This window comes from Chelmon rostratus, chromosome 7 (genome assembly GCF_017976325.1).
Source record: "Chelmon rostratus isolate fCheRos1 chromosome 7, fCheRos1.pri, whole genome shotgun sequence".
NCBI classification, from domain to species: Eukaryota; Metazoa; Chordata; class Actinopteri; order Chaetodontiformes; family Chaetodontidae; genus Chelmon; species Chelmon rostratus.
In genome coordinates this window covers 5,829,140-5,853,536 of record NC_055664.1, presented here as the reverse complement: position 1 = coordinate 5,853,536, position 24,397 = coordinate 5,829,140, and the positions used below count along the sequence as shown (strand labels likewise).

The 24,397-nt window shown below is 42.1% G+C and overlaps 1 protein-coding gene across 1 annotated transcript; it reads left to right on the top strand.

Moving 5' to 3' along the window:
• Nucleotides 1-536: 536 nt before the first annotated feature.
• pxylp1 (2-phosphoxylose phosphatase 1) lies at nucleotides 537-22,663 on the top strand. Its single transcript, XM_041941156.1, has 6 exons — nucleotides 537-617; nucleotides 2,708-2,854; nucleotides 13,065-13,253; nucleotides 14,603-14,729; nucleotides 20,533-20,672; nucleotides 20,849-22,663. Exons 2-6 carry the CDS (start codon nucleotides 2,773-2,775, stop codon nucleotides 21,874-21,876), a joined length of 1,566 nt encoding a protein of 521 aa, XP_041797090.1. The 5' UTR covers nucleotides 537-617; nucleotides 2,708-2,772; the 3' UTR covers nucleotides 21,877-22,663.
• Nucleotides 22,664-24,397: the final 1,734 nt, after the last annotated feature.

Genomic DNA, 24,397 nt, shown 5'->3' with positions numbered 1-24,397 from the left:
ATACCCTCCATCGCTTACATTCCTCATAACAGTGTGTGCGTTTCTAGTAGCTGCAACTGAGGACCACCTTGGACCGTACCAGTTTACTGGTGCAGCTTTGGGTATACTGATGATCAAATGATTTGGTTACTCTCAGACCTATTTATCAGGTCTATCTCATATTGCTTGCACAAACGTGTTTTGGAACAGGCAGACATCAGAGAGGACAAACCTTTGCTCAGTGTGAAGGACAAGTGTCTGACACTAAGGGACGATTACCCAAACCTTATTGCAATTGCAAATATCAAATGTGAAGTGCGTGAAACGCTAACAGGATCATTGACTTTGATGGCCAGTGATGGATAGAAATAGTTCTGAAAATATCTTCTGAAAACATTACACACTCTGCATCCCATGTGGTAGGTATGCATGCGCGTACACAAAACATGGCAACGTATTTACGCAGCAGCTATATTTTGAAAATACTCACCGGAAGTACCGCTGTTTATTATGTGTCACTTGACGTCGGTCTGCGCCGCTCTGTCGGCAGTCCAGTCCGTCGTGCTTAAGAAACAGAAGCGCTGGATTCAAGTGTTTAACTCGGTCCTCTGTGGCTCAGAGACACTCAGTTCCCGCAGGTAAGACACATGTCAGTAATGCTGCATAAATTGCTATTTTAAGGGGCATTTGGGGCGGTCAAATATATGCGTTTAGTGTTTGTTCGGTCGTCTTCTGCGGCGAGTACGATTGTTGAAGTGGCATTTTAATTTCTTGACTCGGTTGTTCGCTCGGTGAATAGCAACGCAAAGCTACACATCAGCACGGTAACATGTCTCGAGTCGTGCACATGGGAGCAACAAGTAGCGAGACATAAAGTTTGTAGAAGTCCACAATAACATACATGCAGACCAGCAATGGCTCCGTGTGCGGCGCTGTCCACAGGTCAGTCACTGGGATTACCCAGCTAACGTCCAGTGTTAACGACCGTGAGCAGCAAGCTAACTGTTAGCCAACTAGTTACGCTAACTAGCTGAGTCGAAACCAGACACTTCTCTCCAGAAACGGTAGAAGTGCGTGAGTCAAGAAATAGCCAACATTGTGGCTTCTCAGTTTCGCTTTGCTCATTGACATGTGTTTGGTAATTGTTAGACCCCACTCTTGAATGCGGCATTCAAACAATATGAAAAATAGCTTGTCATTAAATTCAAATTAGACCCGACGCTGCGCTTCCGGCGTAAGTGGTGATGACAAAGTGTGACAGGTTTTAGTTGATATTTCTTTTTTTTTTTTTTTTTTTTTGTTGGGTAATATGTATTCGTGAAAAATATATGTGATTTACGCTCTTACCGGTAAGTAACACAGCATTAAAGTGCCATCTTTTTGACTGGAGTTTGGTGAGACGCATCCTTGAGCTAAAAGTTAGTGAGCGCGAGCAGTGGAGTGAGTGTGGAGGGACATGTTTGCTGCTCCAGCTCTGCCTGCAGCATCGTTTTACTGTACTTCGTTCAGATTTAGCCTTAAACTCTCCGGGCTGGGAGTATTTTTAGACTGTCTAATGGTAGGGTTTATCATGTCGGGCCACATTTACTGCAGTTTCAGTTTGGTCCTCCCCCATGTTTCTTTTCTTAGAAAGAAAACGAAGAAAGAGCATGCGTCTCTGCGAGTTGTCAGTGGTTAGAGATGCAATTGTTTGTCTTTTTGATCCCATTATGCACAAACCTTCAATAATTAATCTGTCATGCAAGAAGCAAACATACAAAGTTTTGCACAGATCGGAAGATCAAGGTTTTCAGTAAGATCATAAGAAAAAAGTAATGACATGTTGCTGCTTCGTGCTTAGGGCACTCTTAAAAGACATTATGGGACATGCAGGAAATTACCAACTGATGTAAGCTTAAAGGAAGGTAGACCAGCGGTAATTTAGTTAATGCCTCTTGTAATGCACTGAATGTCAGATATTGATGATTGGAAGGAATATTATGATCATCTGAGGGAGCTTTTTGCTAAATTGAAGGCATGTTTTGATTTTTCCTGCATCCAGACAAATTCCTACATTGGATGCCCGAATGATGGTTCCTTTTTGTCCCAAGTCTCCTGTTTCCTTGAATATGAGGCAGCACTGTAACTGCTGTAAGGCTCCAGGGCTCCAAAGTAAACCACAAGTTTGGAGGGTTTTGCTGAAACTTCCCTCAGCTTCTATTTCGTGTCTTTTTTCCTATTCAAAATAGGCCTGCTCCCCCAGTGGTGTTTTTCAACTTCAGTTCACTAAAAGTTGGTTGTTAATAAGCCGCAACTTGTTTCCTGACTCCTTCATGAAGGTTTGTTAAATGAGTTCCATTCATGCATATTTTCTAAACGACCCTCAGTAAAATCTAGAAAATGTCTGCCTTTGATGGTAGAAAACCTAATTGGAGACATATTTGGTAATGTAAGCAAACTGCAAAGTTTATTGTCACCCTGGTTTTACTCTAAAGGCCTAATTTCCATCCTCTATGAATTCATGAATTTATATACAAATTGTAAAAAAAATCCATACATTGGATTGTATAAATTAAAATTCGATTGTGGACCAAAAAGCAGCACCGCCACGGCAGCTGCATTGAAGGCACTGCATGACGGATAATAATAATTTTGGTAAATGATATGAAAATGAGAAAGACAAGCAGATGGTAAAATTGTTACGGCATTATATACATTCTCATTAGCTCACTCACTTTTTTGTGTCCAGACTGCAGGGATGGGCTGTGGACTGGATGGCTGACAATAAGGGACACGGACCAATCAAATGATAAGATGCTTGCTCGTGACCGCTTCCTCCTCCTGGTGATGGTGGGCGGAGCCGTGCTGGCCATTATCAGTCTGAGCCTCCAGTTCTGTAAGTGCGCTGTTTGTGTTTGTGCTCAACTGCTTTACATATTCATTCTCTCTCTGAAACTCTGGCCCAGTATTCAGATTTAAACGTGGAAAAAAAAACCCAAACTATTGAGTTCAACAGAGAAGTCCCCATTTCTTCTGTTTGCATGTGTGTTTGTGTTCATATATGCATATCCTGTCACTGCTTTCCCATTCAAGAGACCCCATTCATATCAAAACAAAGGAGAATCCCCTATAGACTTCCTATAAATATCCAACACCAACAGTGGGCCTCTGGATGCACTGAAACCCCCCGAGAGTCTGTGGCAACACACTCACATGCCGTGGAATGCCTAGGTGTACACAGTTGTGCCTTTTCCCCATCAAGTCATTGTTCAGCATCTCCTGTAGGTATTGTCTAGACGGTGTATCCCTGCCAGCCACAGTGAATGCAAGGAAACCACCGCTCAGTAAATGGAGACGGTCTCTCCTGCGCTGGATGTGATTTGCAAGCCTCGCAGACGTGATTGGAAAAACAGCGGGCGATGAAACAGGCAGGGCATGCAGTACGAATGGAAATATGTGTTTTGGTGTGAAATGTGCAAGATTAAGCCACTTTCTGCTTGGTACCCCAAAACCCCCCAATGCGGCAGAAGTGTTTGTGGTGATCGTAAGCTTGTGTCTGGACAAGCATGTAGGATTAGACTCCTGTACAGCATGCTCTCACACACAAACACGATTAGAGCAGAGCTGGCACTTTAAACCGCATGTTCGCCGAAGTTCCCTGAGCCGTCCTTCATTAGCTCTTTTTTAGATTCTGTTGCCTCATTTAAACTCAGATGTGTACGCTCGGGATACTGAAAGCTTTCACCTATTCTTCTTCCTCACTCTTCTTCTGTTGCTTTAAATGCCACGCAAGATCAGAGTTGAAAAAACATAGCAGGAGCGAGCGGGCTCTTACTCATACTTGTCGAGTGTTTGCACTTTGTGACCTTCAGTAAACACTTGCCTTCCCACCTGTCACTCCCCCTCCTCCTCCACTAGATTGTGTGCGTGTGTGACCGTTTAAGAGGGAGTTGCTGTATAAGTTATTATTAATGCCTCGCTATCAAACCCGCACTCACCTCCTGCCCTGTAATCTCCTCCTGTTTTTTAAAACACTCCGAAGCAGAGAAAGACATAATGGCGAGAGAAACCTCTCAATAACTTTAAGTGTGTAGATATTTGCATGCATGCTTGTCTCCCACAGATGATACGATCTCCTTTTTTTCCCTCCGCAGTGGAAATGTAGTGGTGGTGGTGGTGTTTTTTTATGTTTTTTTTTTTTTTTTCATGTGGGAAGGTTCTTTTTCAGAACAGCCCTCACTTTATTTTTTGATCAGTAGTACTTTTGGAGAAAAGCTGCTGTCATCATTTATTCATCACACATACTGTAGAGAAGGATTTGAGCCATTATCCAGGAGAAGCATGGGATGAAAGCGTATGGGATTTCTCCTCATGTTTAATAGATGGTCAGCTTCTGTTTTTGTACCATGTTTCTCTTCATTTTTTAAACCAGCATCTTCGCACTCTGCATTCCAGTCTGCAGTTTGTGCAATATCTTCTCTACCCCCCACCCCCTACCCCCACTGTATTTATTATTGCTTGTTGACCATTACCATGAGAGACGGAGTGAGGGATGATGATCGATGGTGGATTAAATGCCTCTCTCTGGCTCCAGGCTACCTCCAATTAAAACTGGAACGGCTGTGAACATGGCAGCAAAGGGCACATGGGGGACTCCCAGAGGAAAGTGACCACAGAACTAAGAGGCACCGGGGAGAGGACCACGGGAGGAAAGGGAATCAAAGTGACTCTAACACAGAGAAAGGGACTATTTTGAGATGTTAGCAGTAGTGAAGGGAAAGGTGAAGCGAAGCTTGATGGGAGTTAAGTGCTCCAGGAGTGCTTGTGGATTCACAGTGAGAGTGGAACGTCATGGGAGGATGTAAAAGCAGAAACAGAAAGGTTGGTTGTCTGTGAGGAACAACAGAGGTTTAAGCACAGTGATTAAAAAGAGCTGAAATGAGGTTAATGAGATGTGGTGCATTTGAGGGAGATGACAAAAAATTTACACTCAAGGCCCCAAATATACTTCAGACACAATGCTGTTCATCTAATTTTTGTAACTTTTCCAAAACAATAATCCATCAACAAGGTTTGTTAAGTGTTAAAAAGGCAGAGCTCCAAGCGCCCTCCAAATTCACTTCTCCACATTCCTCACATTCCACTTCCTTTCCAAAGTGTTCGCCCTCACTGTTGAATCAGACCACTTGTCCCTGTGCTGTCAGCGACAGAGGCTGTGCTTTCACACAAGAGATGGGAGTGCAGCTGAGATCTGGAATCTGAACAAAAGGCCAGCCTTCATTTTGCTCTGAGATTAGTCTAATGCAAGTAAGGCAGTCAGAATAATGATTGACTTATTTTAAGCCTAAACGTTAGCCACCCAACCCCCAGGCTATCGCTGAACTAAGAGCCATGTTTCCATGGTAACAATCCGTGACACCTGCTGACCAGTGGCCGAGAGGACGTAGTCAGTTTGGAAAGTACCCTGAGCCTGAGTGACAAGTTAGCAGATGTACCGGGCCCTGTCTCATCTAAAGGCACAGTGTGAATGGAGCTGAAGGGTTTGACCCGGTCCCCTACAGCCATCTCTTTTAGTTTGGAAAAAAAATGTATGGACTGACCTAGAATTCATAGAAAATCAGTCCCACTCAAAATGGTCAAGAACTGGACAGTGTCAAAATCGAACTTTGTGAAGCCAGCCTCAAAGTATCTGTTCTATATTTATTTATAAGTTGATGTACTAAATCTGGCACACCTTAGTTATTCAAAGAAAACTGATTTATTGATATAATGTAAATGAAATGTAACATTTTTTTGACTTTTGAAATTGCTGTGAAAGGACAGATCACTCAGGCTGACTTGTTGAAAACTGTATAAACACTTCCACTTCCAGTGGTGTCTCATGAAATTAACATTAATTAGCAACAGCTGATGTAACGTACCGCTACAATGTTTGTCATTTTACCAGATGAAAGCGATTGGAGAAGCTGCTACCGGGTGTTATACACAGCTCTTTGCCAATCAGAAAGGAGAGATAACAGATTGGTTACCATCTGAGTAGTGAATCTGTGTATTGTAGTAAAAAATATGTCCTGATTGGCCCCAGCACTCAGGACGTCTCTAGTTGTAACATATAAAGCCTCTCCCTCATGATTATGTTGACCAGCTGATGATCCTACCTTCAAAAGCAGCCCATTGTTTTATGATCACTAGATTGTCTGACAAAATGGAAAAAGCATAACAAAAAATAGGGTAATGACAGCAGCTGTGCTGTTAGCTCAGCTGTACTGACTGATTTGGTACACATATCCACGGAGCCCTGATGATGTATCCTACTGGCTTTGGTGGTCCTATGGCATTTCCTCTATTTGCACTGAGCAAGACTTTTTTGTAATTGAATATGTTGACAACCATTAGATGCTGTGAAATTTGGTCACCTTGGTCTTCAGATGATTAACTGTAATAACTTTCACGTAACTTTTCATCTAGTTCCATCATCAGGTCAAAATGCAACTTATCCAGTACTTTGGTTTATGACAGCTACTTGCAAAACTGATGCCATTCTCATCAGCTGAACTTTAAGATAAGTGCTAATTAGCAGTTGTTTGCATGCTAACGCACTATTGGTGGACACGATAAACATTAAAGCTGCTGAATTTCAGCATGCTTGCATGATCATTGTCAACATGCTGATATGCTGATCTGAGCATGTAGCTCAAGTGCAGCCTCACAGAGGCTGTGACTCTGTGCACTCTCAGTCTCGTTTCTCCTTAATCTGGCTAGCTAAACTACACTTGTGAAAGGGGAGTACCGCTTACATTTACATCTGCATGCAATTTAGTTTCCAGTTCACCTAATAAGCATTTTCTTGATTGCTGGAGAAATGTGGAGGAAGCCCACACAGGAGGGCTGCGGCCTTTGGGAGTTAATGGTGCTAACCACTGAGCCAGTGTTCTACTTTAGATAAATATAGAGTAAACTTTAATAACAGATTGCACTCTGTATGAGAAGATGCTCCATATTAACGAATTTGGATCAGCATGGGGGCAGTCAGGGGTCTAATCAGTGCATCTCTAGCTTTTGTTGTATTGCCAAGCTTTAGGGCTAAGTTTACTGAGTAGGATGTCAGTCTGCGCTCAGAAGCAGTTTGTATTCCTGCAGATTGATGAAGGATTGATTGAGATCCAGTTATAAATAGTTTTGTTTTTGATTAGTTCTCTTTGAACAAGAGTGATCATTAATCACTAATTGTGCTTCTGTTGGTGTGCATATGGCAGAGTGAACATCTCTCATTTCTCATTTGTGAATTAGACGGACTATTATGATGGACAGCTGCAGGCGGCCATGTCCATCCGCCCAAACAGTACTTAGTCTGTGTAAATATTTCCACTGGTCTTTGGCTTCTCTAACACAAAACACTTTAGAGTCAGGTAAGTAGGTACACACCTTCTTAATTTCAGGCCCAACCACATTCTGTGAGTAGCTATGCACCTACTAATCACTGTGGTGCGATAACTGACACAAATTTGCCTGTATGCATATTTGAGGCAGAACACCCTCTTTGCCTGTGCCTTCAGGTAGAAGTCAAGCTGGGACTGTGTGCATAATAATGGGTTTACCAAGACATGGAGGTGGAAGATTTAACAGTGTGTTCTATGTTTAGCTCTGTATTTGTGCGTAAGGATGTGTGTGTGTGTGTGTGTGTGTGTGTGTGTGTGTGTGTGTGTGTGTGTGTGTGTGTGTGTGTGTGTGTGTGTGTGTGTGTGTGTGTGTGCGCTTGTGTGTGTGCGCTTGTGTGTGTGCGCTTGTGTGTGTGCGCTTGTGTGTATGAGTAGTGTGTTATGTCATTCAAATTCAAGAGATATGTGACAACATTCATCAGTGTCAAACTGAGTTGCCAGCACTGTTGAAAGCCCCCGCAAACAGTCTCCTTTTGTGTTTGTAAGATCTAATGTAGGTGGATGGAAAGTTGGAACCACATTTTATGTCCTAAATGCTCCAGCCACATTGCCTGTGTGTGCACGAATTTCCCATGAGCTTGTTTGTGTGCTACAGTGCGCTCTGTGTGTGCCATTGCTGTGTATGCACTCGGTAGTGTCGGGCAGTGAGTTACAAAAGCCCCATTGTGTAGGTGACTGTGATTGAGCTAGCCTCCAAAAGTTTGGTTAGTTGTGCGTGTGCGTGTGTGTGTGTGCGCACAGCTGAGGGTGGGGGTGGCAGAGTATAGGGCACAGAGCGTACAGGGGCACAGGTTGTGGTAATGAATGAGCTCCAGTGTGTGTGGCTGGACCTCAAGCTACCGAACAGTCGGCAAAATGGTCTCCGCTGTGGCCGCACACCTTTTCCTCTTCTTCATCGGTGGTGAGTTCTTATAGAAAATCCATATTCTTTTAATGAATACCTTACTGCTCATGTCTAGAAATAGAGAGGGTCTTCACGTGGATCTCACCACTTTATGTTAATGTAGCTTAAATATATCTGTTCAAGGTGTAGTTCACAGTGCCACACATGAGAAAACTGCAGCAATATTTGGCTGGACCGTGGCTGTGTTGGATTTTCATCTTATGTCTGTTCTGACTTCAGATTAGGTTTTTGTGTCTACATTCCTCAGTGTTTACTGTAACGGTTGCCCTCCTCAGTCACTTAGTGTTCTTTGATGTCTATGAATAGTCATGATGGAGTCCAGTATTTATCCACTACCCACCCAAGATAATCAAATAGAATCCATTGCCATTTCAACAGCTGTTTGTCTGTTGTTGGGATGAAGAGATAATATCTCACTGTGGAAGAAAGAGAGGTGAGGGATGGCTGTACGAGTAAGAGTGCATCCTGTAGTTGGAGGGTGCTTGACTTTGTCGGCTGCAGTTTACACTGAACATTTGTTCTGGTGTTTGTGAATCGTTTGAAAATTTCCATCATATTTATAGTATTTCTGGTGTTCATCTTTGTTGAGTGTAATGTCCTACAGTTGCAATTTTAGAGCTACAACTAAAAATTAATTTCAGCGTTGAATAATGTGATTTTTTTTTCCCCAAATGATTGGTTAATTGTTTTGTCTATGAAATTTTAAAAAATAATGAAAATTGTGGTCATAGTTGCTCATGGCACGGGGTGACACCCTCAAGTTACTTGTTGTGTGGAAATCCATGAAGTGGAAAACCTGGAACATTTAAAAACTCTTGCATTTCTGCTTGAACGGTCATTTGATTCTTTATTTATTTATTTATTTTTTTTTGCATTTTTTTTTTTTTGGTGATTGCTGAAATTTAAGAACTCAAACAGTGAAAAATGCCCATGATAGTTCATATTTCTTGTTTTGTCAGACCAACAATATTAAATTTACAATGATATATGACATGAAGTTCCCATGTATGAATGCTAGAGAAAGATGATGTGTAACACTTGACACATATACACTTGTAAATGTATACATAGTCTACGTATATGGCTGGGGGGTTGAAGAGTTGTCTGTTTCCACTTTAAGTGTGAGGGTTGTTATAGCAATGAGAAAACGTTAGCTCTTTGTGCTGTATGATTGGTCTTCTTTCTCTGCAGCAGGATGCAATATTTGCACAGTTGACTTGTGAGTGTGTGTGTGTGTGCGTGTGCGTGTGCATGCCTGTGTGTAGGTGCGTCTACACGAAACATAAGCAGGATTTGGATATTTATCTTGCCAAAGGGCCCTATGGGTTCAACTTCTTTTTCTTCACAGTTGGAACTTTGTGAATGGGTCTTCCAGTTCCCACAACATCTCTGCTCTTATTGGACCATTTCTCCCAGGCATCACAGGTCACTGGTGTCCGGGCAACACACTGGTGGCGGTGAGGGGTTTGGGGTACAGAACTGTTGACATGGAGATGAACTATAGTTGAATTGTTTTTCTTAATTTTAGGCACTGTGTCACTGCTCTGTCAGGTGGCCTTTTTACTTTTCTTGCTTCCATTTCTGTACCTGTAAATCTTTTGTAAATCTGTACATTTAGCAGGTTTTAGAACCTTTACTTTGTCAGTTGCCAAAATTACTCTCCCCACTTTGGTTGGCAGTGTTAACTGCTTTACTGAAATATTTGTTGATTTGTTGTTATATATATATCATGGAAATGTTATACAGACATTCATGGTCCCCAGTGAATTTTGCAAGTGCCGTCATAAAGTTGACATTTTTGCTTTGCCTTTTAGTGAAATATCTCAATAGCTATTGTATGGATTGCAATTGAATTTGGTTTATTGGCAGAGCTTCAGGCTAACCTTTTCCAATAGAAACACTAGTGCTACTAGCAAAAAATGTAAGAATACCAACATGTAATGCATCACATTCATATTTTTTCCCCATCTTACATCTATTACCGATAAAAACTTTGGTAACAAATAGACAATTTATAGAAATAAGAATGTGCTGCTTTATTTGTAAGGAAAAAGTCGTTGAGTGAAGTAGTGCTTTCAGAGATAGTTATTTTCCAGGACTTTTAAAGGGGGTCTGCAGCACCTATATTATAAAAACCATTAGCTGATAAAATGTTAAAACTTAGTGTTAAGACTCTTGTGTTTCCTCTTTCTTACTGGGATACAGGCCATATGTGTAGTACATAAGTATTTGTGGTGCCAGGGAGGATTTGCTTTGTTTTTTTTTCCTCGGTTTATTATCACATATTAGTCCATCCTTACATTCCTTTTGATGTAGACTCTATCAGACACATCAGGGTCAGACTTGATACAAAATCTCTGGATTCTCTACTAACAGACAGACTGACGCCTGATGCATGATGATTAGTCAGTGTTTTATACTCTACACCTCGTGTATGAAATTGCTTTATTTTCACTACCCTGCATTTTTATAAGCCATGGGTCACCTCTCTCACTAGCATCCAGGCGACATCGGTCTCACTCCCTTTTTCTCTCCTTGGGGTGTATCTAGTCTCACGGGTAGAATAACAAATGTGTCACACAGCAGCAACAACTGCGTGTGTGCTGAGGAAATGGATCAGATGATTGATCACAGAATGTTTTGTTTTCTTTTGTGATTTTTTTTCTTTATTCTTTTTTCTGTGGCAGCGGTGCTCCTGGTGTTTCACATAATGTAGCCTATGATGATGAGCTGAAAAAAACAAACAAAAAAATGGGAGCCATATTTGCAAGTTGCACAGGTGCTCCTAAAATGTAGTCGCACTGTGTCCAGAAAGCTCCGCTGCGCTTGAGCTTCAGAAATACTTGTGAAAATGTAGCTTGTGTGGATGCTCCTACACTACTCGATCAATAAAATAGCCAATAATATAGACACAAAAAGCATAGTGAAAAAAACTGTCTCCCACATCCAACCTACAGCTCTGGTTATGTAATTGGCTTCAAATGAGGCTTGATATTCAGGTTCTCTTGACTGTCCCTCAATATTAAATATAGCAACATTGCTCAAGTGTGTGGGTCTACAACAGATACTACTAGCCACATTAGCTGCAGAATGTGCTAATGCCAAATTCAAATGAAAATATCAAAACTTGCAAGTTTGAAGTCAGTGTCGATCCATCTCTGAGCATAAAGTTAATCCTACTTTTATTGGCCTTCAGAGCTGTCCAAAGTTTTCCAGGTGGTGTTGTGGAGACATTTCCATGAAGTTGATCCACTGGGTCACTACCTCGGATGGTGAGAGTAGATTGCTTTGGATCTTGAAACCAACAAAAGAGAAATTGTAATTCTGTAATACAGAGTAATGTCACCCTCTACACCTTTGTGTTACTGGAGTCTGTGTTATAGCGAGTGATATAGTAGTTACTGGATGTTACTCCAGTTCTGTGAGTTTATGGTTAGCCCTCTACCTGGATGTTATTGCAGCCACATTCTCGCATTATTTTCAATCTGTTGAAACCTTTATCACTGTAATGACAGTAGTGCAAAATCCAAGTCATGACCACCACCTGTGACAGTGATGGAACTGGTATACAGGCCGCCCCTACTGTAGCCTCCGCATAACCATATAACATTAGCTTACCTTATGATTGCTTTAGAATTTTGCTGACAAGCTTTATCAGATGTGTTTTTCCTACTTACATGTCCCATACAAAAGATAGGCTCTCATTTTAATCTATGTAACTGTGTGCCACCGCTCTGTGCAGGCTCACATCTCAGCTGTGGCTCCCGGTGTACCAACCACCTGAAGCATTTATTTAGGCTTCAGGTCTTTTTCAACTGTGCAAATATTAAATTGCAAATATTACTTCCTGTTGTGCCAGACTGAGCAGTTTAAGTTTGCTGATTTTTATTCCAGAATGCAAATGTTTGTAACAGTAGTGTTTGTACAATAGTGTTTGTAACTTATCTGTTCAGATAATGTTGGTTTAGATTGTCATTTTGTGCTGGAATATAGTTTTAATAATTAGTGAGGTGGCTGGTACATGTCTTGACAGCAGCTGTATAGAACAACATTGTTTTTGAGATCTTGTCTCCTCTAGTGAATACTGGAATGAAAGGGTGATATTTGCATTTAGCGCAAAGCACCACTGTAGCTAAACTCAGCCTCATGAAGCTGCCACATGGCTGTAGCAGGCTCTCTGTGGAAAGTAACATACCAGCTCCAATTCAGGGGATGCACACTGTACACAACATTTCTTGTGTATATACGGCCACAAGTTGTACTCCTGTCTGTGCAGGAGTTACCTGTACTCTCAGACACTGTAGTTGGCACTATGGACAAATCCACAGCGAGCACACAGGAAGGCACCTGTTGAAGAAGAAAGCCACATGTGAAGTTTCTTTGTTATAATGTTTTCAATGGGTGTATGTCACCATTGTACAGCATGTGTGTTGTTGTCTGCTTGCCTCCTCGTTCCTTTAGTCTTTGTTACACTTGTCTGATTGCTGGTGTGTTTTGAGAGGAGGCTGAAAAGGAAGTAATGGGGTCAGGGATACCACAGACCCACAAGCCAATCATCAACAAGTAGCCTTGATTTTACAGATTTTCAGAGCCATAATTGTGGGGGATTGTGGGTGTGGATCTGTATTTGTGGAACCTGCATGCAATCAGCCCTAGTCTTGTTATCCTCTGTTCTATTTATTTTTTCACTTGGCATCCACTCTGAATCCTTTTTTCACTTTCTTTATACCTCTCCACCCTACCTTGCTTTTCTTTTTCTACAGTGAACCTGATTCCCACCACTCCGATGTTGGAAGAACAACCCTTCCAGGCTGTAGATGGAGGTCCTGGAGTGGCTCTGGGGAAGAGCAGAAAGAGAGTGTTCCCCGTGCCTCACACCCAGGAGCCCGACCCCATATCTGAGGCTTACAGCTACTGCAACAGTCCCAGCCACACTGAACAGGCCTGGGAGGGTGAGACCTGCACCCTGATAAATAAAATCTAATCTAACTAAAGACTGCAAGCCTGTGGATGTGAGATGTGATTTCCAGCTCGGTCACATCTATGATTTGTGTTTCTGAAATCTGAACTCACATGAGACCAATCAATTAAGCTGCAGCTAGTGTCATAGCGTCACTGTTTCAGAGCATTAAAAACAAATTTAGATCAGCTGCTAGAATTACCCAATTTGATGGACAGCATATAAATACTTAATATAGTAATAATGTCAGATTTAGTGTGTCAGGCGTCGGGGGATGTGTTAATTGTGAGAAAGTCATTTCCACTAGATTGCATCATCCATAATGCTGCAGTGCGCTCTCTCTACTGCACAGCAGCATGGCACCTTTTTTAGTCTGTCGTCCTCTGAAAAGTCAGCAGAGCCCGAGGTGATCATACAGATATCCTTTACCGACTAAGACAAGTTATACCAGCCACAGCTAATTGAATTCTGCGCTGTTTATCCCTGGATGGCCGTTTTGTCTCCAACAAAGCAGAATCCATTATGTCTTTAGATTTGGAATAGAAGTTATTGAAAATCAATTACGTTTTTCAGGCGGTGTGTTTTTCCCTGTGACATGACCATTTTCAAAGTGTCCCGGTCTTTTCTTGCTTCTTAATTTCCTGTTAAAACACACACGCACACAATCCAGCCCACAGTCCATTCTTTGCACTCACAGACAATGAACAAATTTGATGTTTCTCATGCTGCTGCTTAAGTGGAATGTCCGCAAGATTTGTAAAATTAGCATTGCTTTTGTAAGATGTAATGTGCATTATGTCTCCTATGCTTGGTCGATCTTCTTCTGAGTTGATCACTTCTCCTTCAGTTTTATTTATTAAGTTTTTGAAGATATGAGTAGAATTAGGCCTTTGGTCTATTTTAAAACTAAGTAATATTTATGGCCACTTCGTGCCAGCAGAGACCAGCTGTAGACAAAACACTGGCATATTCTCTACTGCCTTTTAACTTTTTATAGCTAACTTGTTTTTGCTTATTTAGATAGAGAGACACATTAGCTTTCATTAGGAATTGTGTTTGTGTCCAAAATATTTGGGTATTTCGTTGCTAAATGCTCCACTATGTTCACCAGCCAGTTGCAGACTTTGTGTGTCTGCTGTTTGGTGTTGGGCAGGTAGTGAACAGTGGGTTTATCATAACTAACTGCTAGCTAACTGCAGTCCTAATATTTAGATATTTAATGACAAAAGTGAGAAGTTTTTTGCAACTAATGGGAAAACTACAACAGATATTGAAGTAGGTTAGTTACACTGCTTGTTGCGTTGGCAAAATGTGTGTCCTGATGAGAGTCTCCTCTGACAGGTCACAGTCCTGCTGACTACAAGCTGCTGTCTGTCCAAGTGATGATTCGCCATGGTGACCGCTACCCACTCTACTCCATCCCCAAGACCAAAAGGCCCGCCATCGACTGCACCATGTCCATCAGCAGGTACACACAGTTCCTACAAAATATATAGCAGAAGCACAGCATATAGCATTATTACATCCCAGTCAAATAGTTTCTAGTTCCCTGGTACATTCCTTCCAACTTTTCTGAAGAGCAATGCAAAAAGGACAAAACAATGAACAAAACAGCATCTTCACCTAAACAGCACATATGTTGCATTTGGAAAAAACAAATGCAAAAAGTCCTGCAAATAAGTAAAATGGGATATTTAATATTTAAGCGCATTCAACAAACACCTACAGCGTGTGACATAAAAAAACAAGTTCATGAATGTATCATGAATATTGTTCAGTTTTTGTGTGATGCAACTTTGAGAAACAAGTTAATACAACTCTTTGGTCTTTTTTCCACAATGTCATTTCATTTCTGAGTTAACGTCACAGGGTCAAATGATGCAATCGAGCCACAGTTAGCCTTGAAGCAATATTTAATCTGCAGTTCCTGGAGTCTGCAGGGTTCTCGACGGTGACCTCAAACAAACTAACAGCATGTATAAGACAAAATACGCATAGGCAAAAAAGCAAGACACTAAAACAACAGACAATGTTAATGAAAGGAAGTACAAGAACAGTCAAACCAGCAAAACAGTAGAAATAGCAATTTTGCCCTATTTTGCTTCTATTGGTACTATTAATACTAATTACTAACACTTACAAACAATGAATGCAATGAATGGCTCATGAACAGAATTCTTACACCTTTCATTGGTTTCTAGAGTCTGAAGATAAAGTCTTCATGCTCACAGTTTCAGTTAATCCAGGTTAGAGTAAAGGGTAGAAAATGCCACTGGGATTTAAGATTGCCTCCCAAGCAGAGTCCGAGCTACTCTGCCTAATGCCTAACAAGAGGACCAGCTGGAAAGTGGGAGAGACCAATTACTGCAACAGCTTCTGCTATCCTCCTACAAAAACTGCTGCCTGATAGCAGCTGTCAGAAAATGAGCTCAGTGTGTTAAATAGGAAGTTGTTCTAAAATCAGTTTTCTCTGGTATTGAGGCTTCCAAGAAACCATAACTAAATTGATTTGTTTTGCATGTCAGGATCCCTGTAGGCATTAAACTGAAGGATACCATAGAAGATAATGCTTTCACGATTCTCTTGGTTTCCCAGTGTTCTTGCATGTATCAGCAATAGCGGATGGATTTGGTTTGCTACATCTGTTCTGCTGTGCTTTGGTGCAAAGCTGCACACACACAGAGACAAACATATTTACATGTGTGTGTGGTGTGTTGAGGTGGAGATGTTGACAGTCTTATCTTGCTTGATTTGAGCAACATACTCACTGAGTACCTCTGGTAAGGCAGAACTATTGCCACTGCAGAAGCTCCCCGCAGCAATATGGGTGAAAAACACATACTCAAATTAAAATTGTTATCTATTGATGTTATCTTTCGTTCATTAAACTCCACTTTCTCAACTGTATCTTTTTTTCTTTCTGTCTTTCCGGTACCGTTAGCACTCTGCTCTGCTCACATCGGCTCTGCTGCTCTTTCAAGAGTGCTCGAACTTCCTGATAGGAAGTTATTAAAAGCCAGCATGTCTCTTAGCTTGAGCTTCAGATGTCTGAAAACAGCGATTTCTCTCCCAGTTTCTGTGTGTATGCGTCAACCTCAATTTATGCAAACTCTTCCTCACACACGTGCTATGATGATGTGATGAAACTGTGCTGTTTTTGAATCCAGAACATTCACTTTAGTCAGATGGTTTTGATGTGTGCATACACATCCTCTTGGATGATTCATTTAGACCATATGGTCAATGAAATCCCTGTGACTAATCCCCTTTTTTGGGCTTTGTACCTGAATTCAGATTAGCGAATGACTTGATTTTGCACAAAGCTTTCACTGCAGCCACATCAGCTTTGCACATCTGGATGAAGCACTCTGTTTTCTTTAGAGCTGGCACAGTGTACACACAGTTTCATTTCAGGGTGGCAGAATGCAGTTACGCTGCTATGTACATTTAATTATTAGATATTTTTCAATACTCTTGATCTTTGAACTCGAGCTGAAAGTAGGTCATCCAATACACAAGCCTCTTATGATGGAGGTTGAGTTCCATTCAGTAATTGACAGAAATTGAATTGATTCCTTCCCCCATCTATTAAATAAGCACTGATGTGCCCATGAGCAAACATCTGCTCCCTTTGCTCAGGAAGCTGCTCTGTGGCCAACTGTTGTATCCTCTGGCTGTAGTACTCAGCTCCCAGCTGTGAATGTATAAGTGTGTTTGTAGCAGGGAGGTGCTGCAAAAGGCTGTGTAAATCAGTAATGTTATTAAATAAAGCATACATATTAAATCCAGCACAAATGACCTGTTGTTGTGGTGCCTAGCGCAACCCATTCTCAGTCCCAGTGCGCATAATATGAGAAGCCCATGTGTGTAGGTAATCCTAACCCTAACCATACCCCAGCCACTTGTGTGGCTCCTCAGATCGGGCAGTGACTGTGCCTTTCATATGCTCACTACGTCATATTATTTACACGCGTGTTTCTTTTCTTTGTAGATATGGTTGGTTTGCCATTGTGAAACCAACTTTATCTAATCTAACACACAAGGACATATATAATGTCATTAGAAGAGTGCAAGACCTACATCTTGCCCCAATACTGTGGGGAAAGGATTATGTGGTATTTTGCAATTTATTTCTTACAGCATAGCTCTAGGGATGACAGTGTTAGTCTGGATGGATTGCCATGAAATTTGTACAATTCTTCATGGTCCCCAGATGATGAATCCTAGGGATTTTGATGATCCCCTGACTTTTCATGTCACACCACCAGCAAGTCAAAATTTTCAAACTTTTCCTCTCACGCCACCATGTGGTTGACATTTTCGGTTCAGAGTATGGATGCCTGTTTGGTTAATTTCACTTCTGATGAAGTGGCCTCAGACCATGGTGCACCACGTTCTTTGTGTGTGAATGCAAATTCACTTGTAGCTCAACATAGAAACTGATCCAAAGTGTTCCCAGTGGTGAACCAATTAACAGATAGCCATTGACATCCAAAGTGCAGAGTCAAATATGTGAGCTGGATTGCTGGATTACCATGAATGTTTCTCATATCGACAAGCTAACAGGGAGGTTTTCATCCAAATGTTGTGTACGTTTTAACCAAATTTATATAAACAGCGGTGCTAGGTCTCTGGTCAGGTGCCATTAAATATGACAGAAAAAGACGGCCCAACAGGATGATGTCATAAACAGTCGCAAAACAAGATGGAAATATGGCATTTCTGTTTGTTTCATGTATTAATGTTTAAGTTTCATCTGCTACCATTTTTATTGTTTTCGGTGAAGTTTTATTTGCTGTCTATTTCCATTGCACTTTCTTTTTATCAATACACCAAATTTTAAAAGTAGGTTTTTTTTTCTAGAATTTTCTACATTTTGACTTTGATTTTGTTTTTTAACGGTCAAACTGAAAAGGCACATGAGAACAGGTGGATAGAAACACATTTTCTTTGAGCATGTTGCCATGCAGACGTTGAGCTCAAAGCATCATTGTGCTAATGTGCTTAAGTAGCCTCACAGAGCTGCTACCATGGCTTTAGGCTCTTGTTTCATAGTAGCACACATCTTTGAGGCAGGGTTAAGTTTTAAAGATAATGAATGTACACAGAAACAAGTAGAACAAGCTGTAGGTTTTTTGTTTTTTTTCTTCCACTGAGCGTCCGTACAGAGGCTGTATGAGTTCAGCTGCACAGTGTGTTTGGATTATTCGTGTTTTGAATGTGCTTGTTTTGCAGGGAGATTGAATATTAAAAGCCTATTTCATACTTCTGCGTCCTTGTAATAATATAGGTAGATCTGTTTTGTATTCAGACCGGGGTGTAATTACAGGGATCTGAACTAGCACAGGCCCAAGGCTGAATCCTTACAGAAAGCTCAGTCGTGTGCGTGTGTGTGTGCGTGTGTGTGCGTGTGCGTGCTGGCACCAGCTTGCCGACCTACTGTCTCCGTCTGCGGTTAACTGAGCTCCCCTCGGCAGCTCTCTTCTCCTCTCTCTTCCCTCTTTGTCTTCTACTGCTACAGTCTTTGTCAAGGTTTTTGTTTGTCATCCCGTTTCTTCGTTTTCTGTGTAGCACTCTCATTTCCTTTTCTGTTAATTCCTCTCCGCCATTTACATTGCATCTTTTTCCCCCCAACTCTCCATCCCTTCCTCCCTTTTCACTAATCTGCTTCCCTGTGCTATCCAGTGATAATAATCCCTGCTTAATGTAATTGGGCTCTGTAATCTTTGGTTAGAAACAATCAGCCTAATAGACAGTCTGACTGGCTCTTTGTCCACACTGGAGCCCCCATTCGCTGACATCCAGTCTCCCAGTGTAGCCAATTAAATCTGGATTGTTCCAAACCCCCCTCAGCAAACTGATCTGCTGGTGCCTCATTTCACCACTCCTGTGTGTTCATGTGCCTTTCAGTGCATATATTACTGTGTAAGTGAATATTTAGATATGCTGTAGAGAGAGGAGAGTGGATAAATGGTGACAACAACTGCTGATGCAGCGTGACAACAAAAGGAAACGATTCCCATCAAAATAAAAAATGTAGAAATCAGAGTGCTGCTTATAGCTTTTATTTTGACAACAAAGGGAAATTGACCCTTTGTAGCCCTGTCCTTAATGTGTGGTGGCAGTAGATACCACACTGCTCTCCGTCAGTCACCACGTTCACAAGCATGATTTAAGAGTAATGACAGAAGGTCGTTTTTCTGTGCTATGTTCCTGAACCAGTCCATGATCACTATGGAAACTGTCTGTGTGTGTGTGTGTATGTGTGTGCTCCTTTTAATCTGAGCGAGCTGAGCTGCAGCTCCCGCTGATTTGTTATATTAAACTGTAATCTTCAATCATCTCTAATCTATTAGATCACAGACTGCTCCTCTTGCTGCCCTCATCCTTGTCTGTGTGTGTGTTTGTGTGTGTGTTTGTGTGTGTGTTTGTGTGGCTGTCTGTGTTTATGTTTTTGCCTGCATGTCTGTATGTATGCAAGCGTGTGTCCCAAGGCAGCAAATTCTTTCATCTTTTTATATCACCATCTCCCATACTCCCTCCCACATGTATCGAACAGCGCCGTAGTCCAGCAGTGTTGTGTTAGAGCGACACCTGGTGCTAGATGTAGGAAGTGGCCTGCACATGCAGTTACACATTGAACATGGAAATATCCTTTCATAAATGATTGGCTTTTCTGTATACAGACAACAAAATGTTTTTATTTTCATTATTGATGTATACCACAATGTTTTCTTGAGTAATTGAATTATTATTCAGCCAAGTAGTAACAGTTGAAATCAAAAACTTTCTATGGACCATGTCGGTATTACAAGATTGTATAGCTTTGTCCTACCGTTGGTCCATAACTCAATGATACTAATTTTACAATGATTTCGAAGAACCAAAAGCAACATTTGAGAAAAGTAAATAAACATAATGAACTGTTTCAGCATTAAATCACTTCTCATTTTTTTCCAATCATTTTCAGTTGTTTGACTAATGGATTGACTCATGACCCAGTTAGTCGTGACAGTGAAACGGAATTCAGCCGTCATTCATTTTTATTATTTACACATGTGCTTTTCCTTCTTTGAAACTCAATATTTGCTCTGTGAAAAAGTCATTTTCAGTTTATAATGTCAGCCTTGTTAATAGTTATCCAACACAATGCCAGCAGACATGAAACTCCTTTCACTCTCACCATAATTTTAGAATGCTGATGAGGCTGTGCACTTATCTGATAAGGCCCGCTCTGCGACACGCTTACCATCTATTATCACCACCTCCAGGAAGCCGTCCCACCCCTTGATGAACTCCTTCATCAGTCACATGGGCCTGGGAGGGCGTGGCCACTGGGAGTCACCACTGGGCTCTGTTCCTCGTCTGCCCAACCACAGTGCCTGTGAGATGGGAGAGCTCACGCAGACAGGTATGCAAGAAAGGTCTCCCCAACAAGATCTCGGTTTTCCTCTCACCTGAAAGCTGAACTTTTGTAGACCAGTATTACACGATGTATTGGTTTATTTACTGGTCTGACAAGAGCATATCAACTGACCAGAAGGTGTCAGCCGTCCAACAAACTGTCTTTGTTTACTTTATTTCCAGGTGTGGTGCAGCACCTGCGCAATGGGCAGCTCCTCCATCAAGCCTACAAGCATCATAATCTCCTCCCCTCCGACTGGACTCCCCGCCAGGTGTGGGTTGAGACCACAGGTAAGAGCCGGACTCTCCAGAGCGGACTGGCCCTCCTCTACGGCTTCCTCCCGGACTTTGATTGGACGAAACTGACCGTGCGACATCAGTGGAGCACGTTGTTCTGTGGCTCGGCCTGTGACTGCCCCGCCAGGAACAGATACCTGGAGGAGGAGCAGCGGAGGCAGTACCGGCTCAGAGTGAGTGACACCGAACTCGAGAGGACTTACGCCGAAATGGCACGCACTTTGGGTGTGCTCACCCGCCAACTCCGAGCCGCAAACCCTATAGACTCCCTGCTGTGCCACCTGTGCCATGGCCTTTCTTTCCCATGCGTTTCCACGGGAGATAGCGGCACAAAGGGATGTCTAACAATGGCACAGTTTGCTGTGATTCGTCGACAGCAGCTAGATGATGAGGTGGATCGAAGAAGAGTCGGGCTGTACCATAAATACTCCGTCCTGGCCATGTACCCCTACCTCAACCGAACTGCCACCAAGATGGAGCGTGTTGCCAGGGACGGTGAGGCCGGCCGACAGCCTCGCGCAGGCGGCGAGGAGGTCTTCACTCTCTCGTCAGCCCACGATGTTACCATGGCCCCGTTGCTGAGTGCCCTGGGGCTGGAGGAGGCCCTCTTTCCACGTTTTGCAGCAAGAATAGTTTTTGAACTGTGGAAGAGTCCACCAGCGACGCAAGGACAGCTGAAGAAGAGAGCTAGCAAAGGTGAGAAGTCAAAGGCGAAAGACAGGGAACTGTTCATCAGGGTGCTGTACAACGGTGAGGATGTGACATTTCACACCACCTTCTGTCGCTCCCATGACCGCCACGCCAGTCAGCCCCTCTGCCCTCTGAAGAACTTCCTGTCTTTTGTCAGGAGAGACATGTTCAGCGTTGTCAACGCTACTTCCTACCAGGAGGCCTGCTACAGGCGCCCTGGTTGACAGATGGAAAGGATGGTGACTGAGTAGGGATGCAGAGTTGGCAGATGGTTGTACTTTCCTGTTTTTTTTTATTTTTTATTTTTTCCACTTTTGAAGATGATGCACTTTTATGCTGCACGTTGTGTCTTAAAAAAAATCCACATTTTTAAATGTAGTCCTTGACATTCCTGAGCACAAAATGCGTGGCAAACACAGAGTACTGTTCATATATGTTGGTCAGAGGTCTTAAGTTTCTAACCTTTCTTCAAACTTCAAAATTCTGTTTTGATATTTTCTGTTTCCTATAGCGTATCTGTAGGTGTTAAGTAATTCAAGGGAAGTTGTATGGCACTTAGCCACTTTATTCATACGTTCCATAATACCATGGAATTGTAAAATTCCAGTAATCCCAAATGCTTGCAAGCAAAGGGACTATTGAAGCTGGAAATACTATGCTGGATTAATCATTCTTGAAAAACATTTTGTCTATAATAAGTCTTTTCAATGAACATGTAACTTTGGGCTGGTTTTGCCCATATTACTCAGTTGGCATTTCTTTGATTTCAATGTTTATTCAGTGCAGTAGGCTATAGGGGTTTTTTCTACTTTGACACTGCTACCTTATTTTCCTTTGTTTGAGTCAATTAACTGCGGTACTTTGAAAGTGACAAATGGTAGGTGTTTTCTTTTTTCTTCTGACATTAATTTACAACCACAATGCATCTGTATTTATATTAATTGGGAATATAACCAATCGGACCAATTGCTTGTAGAAAACTGAATTTAATAAAGGTTCATTATGAGCAGACATGCTTTTTTTTTAATCAGTTGAGACTGTTTTACTGAGAAATTGTTTCCTGGTGGTACTTCAGTGCAAAGCATCTGACCTGAAGAATCCTCCAAGTCCACATTTATGTGACTGAACACTGAAGTGAAAACATTTTGGCATTTGGTTTTTGTTACATCAGTGTACCACTAGATGGCATATTAGCTCCACAAACCTCAATCATAGACATCAACTATGATTCTTTATCCACTTTGTCAACAGTGCTGCAGGGGCACAGCACATAGTCAACACACACACACACATACATACACACATACATACATACATACATACATACATACATACATACATACATACATACATACATACATACATATAAAATATGAATGTAATGAAAGTAGAAACCTTGAGTGCCTATTCACCCACCACTAGACAAGTCATGTGTCATCATCATTAGGAACATAATATAACGCTGACAAGATATCAATTGTACTGCTCATTTTCAAAAGTGCCTCTGCGTGCTTTTTTCCTTTCAGATTCCTCAGAATCAGGAGAGTATTGACTGGAAAATGCAATTTACCCATGTGACTCTCTTTATTGTATTTGCAGTTTATGGACATTACATTTGTCCTGGCAGAAGAGGGCTACGTGCTAGTGGATAAATTGGTACACAGTTGGTGCTGTAGACAGACTATAAATGTTGTCTGCTGGGTAAAGTGCTTTCGTTTAGTTATGCCATGAGTGCAGGCGCGCTGGATTTTCAGGACGTTCTGAATAGCAGAAATTTAGAGCTCATAATGAAGCTTTTCTTAGATAACTAATGTACATTTTGTTGATTCACTAAATTGTATTGATTGATAGGAGTGACAGTAAAGTTGTGTCAATTCTAAAAATATTTGAGCTCCTAAGACCAGTGGTGTGACTTAGCAGATTGCTGAGTCACACCCTTAAACTCCAGCTCACAGCTCACTTCAGCCCAAAGTTGAGGCAAAAAATATATAAGTCGATGCAAATTAATTCCCAAACTTTCCCCGGCCACATCCAAACCTGCTCCCGGGCCATTTCCCATGTTATGCCATGACGTCAGGGTTGTTAATGATAGGAGCTAACCTTCCACGGCCGTCCCGATTCCTGCCCCTCTTGTCCTGCCCGCTCCCACCAACGCCTTTCCCTCCAGGCCCTGGATGCCCCTCTGCCACCCACGCCTCTGATGTCATCCCGCCTGACCGAGGTGGAGCGGCAATTTTCTCTGGCCGCAACTCGCTCAATCTTTGATGTTGTTACACTGCCCCTGGCTTTGGTGTATACACCCGTGTCTCACAGCGTGTCTGTGTGTGTGAGGAGAAGGGTAAAGACAGATCAAGGTGAATGTGTGTGTGTGTGCATGCTTTTGCTTCGCTCAATGTGTACGTCAGCCTCTTTGTCTGGCCCCAGAACAATATCCACTTTACCCAATCTGGCTTAAAAATCCTGCATACAGATTGGAATATAGATCCAAACACACACACACACAGGCTGTCCAGCACCAACAGCAACATTGTGTGTGTGTGTGTGTGTGTGTTTTGTTCAGAGAGATGATGGGAAGACAGATGACTGACAGCTCAGACAGTAGGAGAGAAGCATTGTGGTCAATGCTGAGAAGACGTGAAGATGGAAGAGAGGGAGAGGTTGTGGTTACGGTTCGACAGTAACCTCGCGGAATTGGCCCCGTACTCTCCTCTCTCCAAAACCACAGTTACGGCCGCAGGTCGGAGG

Coding starts and splice junctions, on each gene's coding strand:
- pxylp1 (XM_041941156.1), top strand. CDS start 2,773: ATGCTTGCTCGTGACCGCTTCCTCCTCCTGGTGATGGTGGGCGGAGCC. Junction 2,855..13,064: donor CAGTCTGAGCCTCCAGTTCT/GTAAGTGCGCTG, acceptor CTTTTTCTACAG/TGAACCTGATTCCCACCACT. Junction 14,730..20,532: donor TGCACCATGTCCATCAGCAG/GTACACACAGTT, acceptor CACCACCTCCAG/GAAGCCGTCCCACCCCTTGA.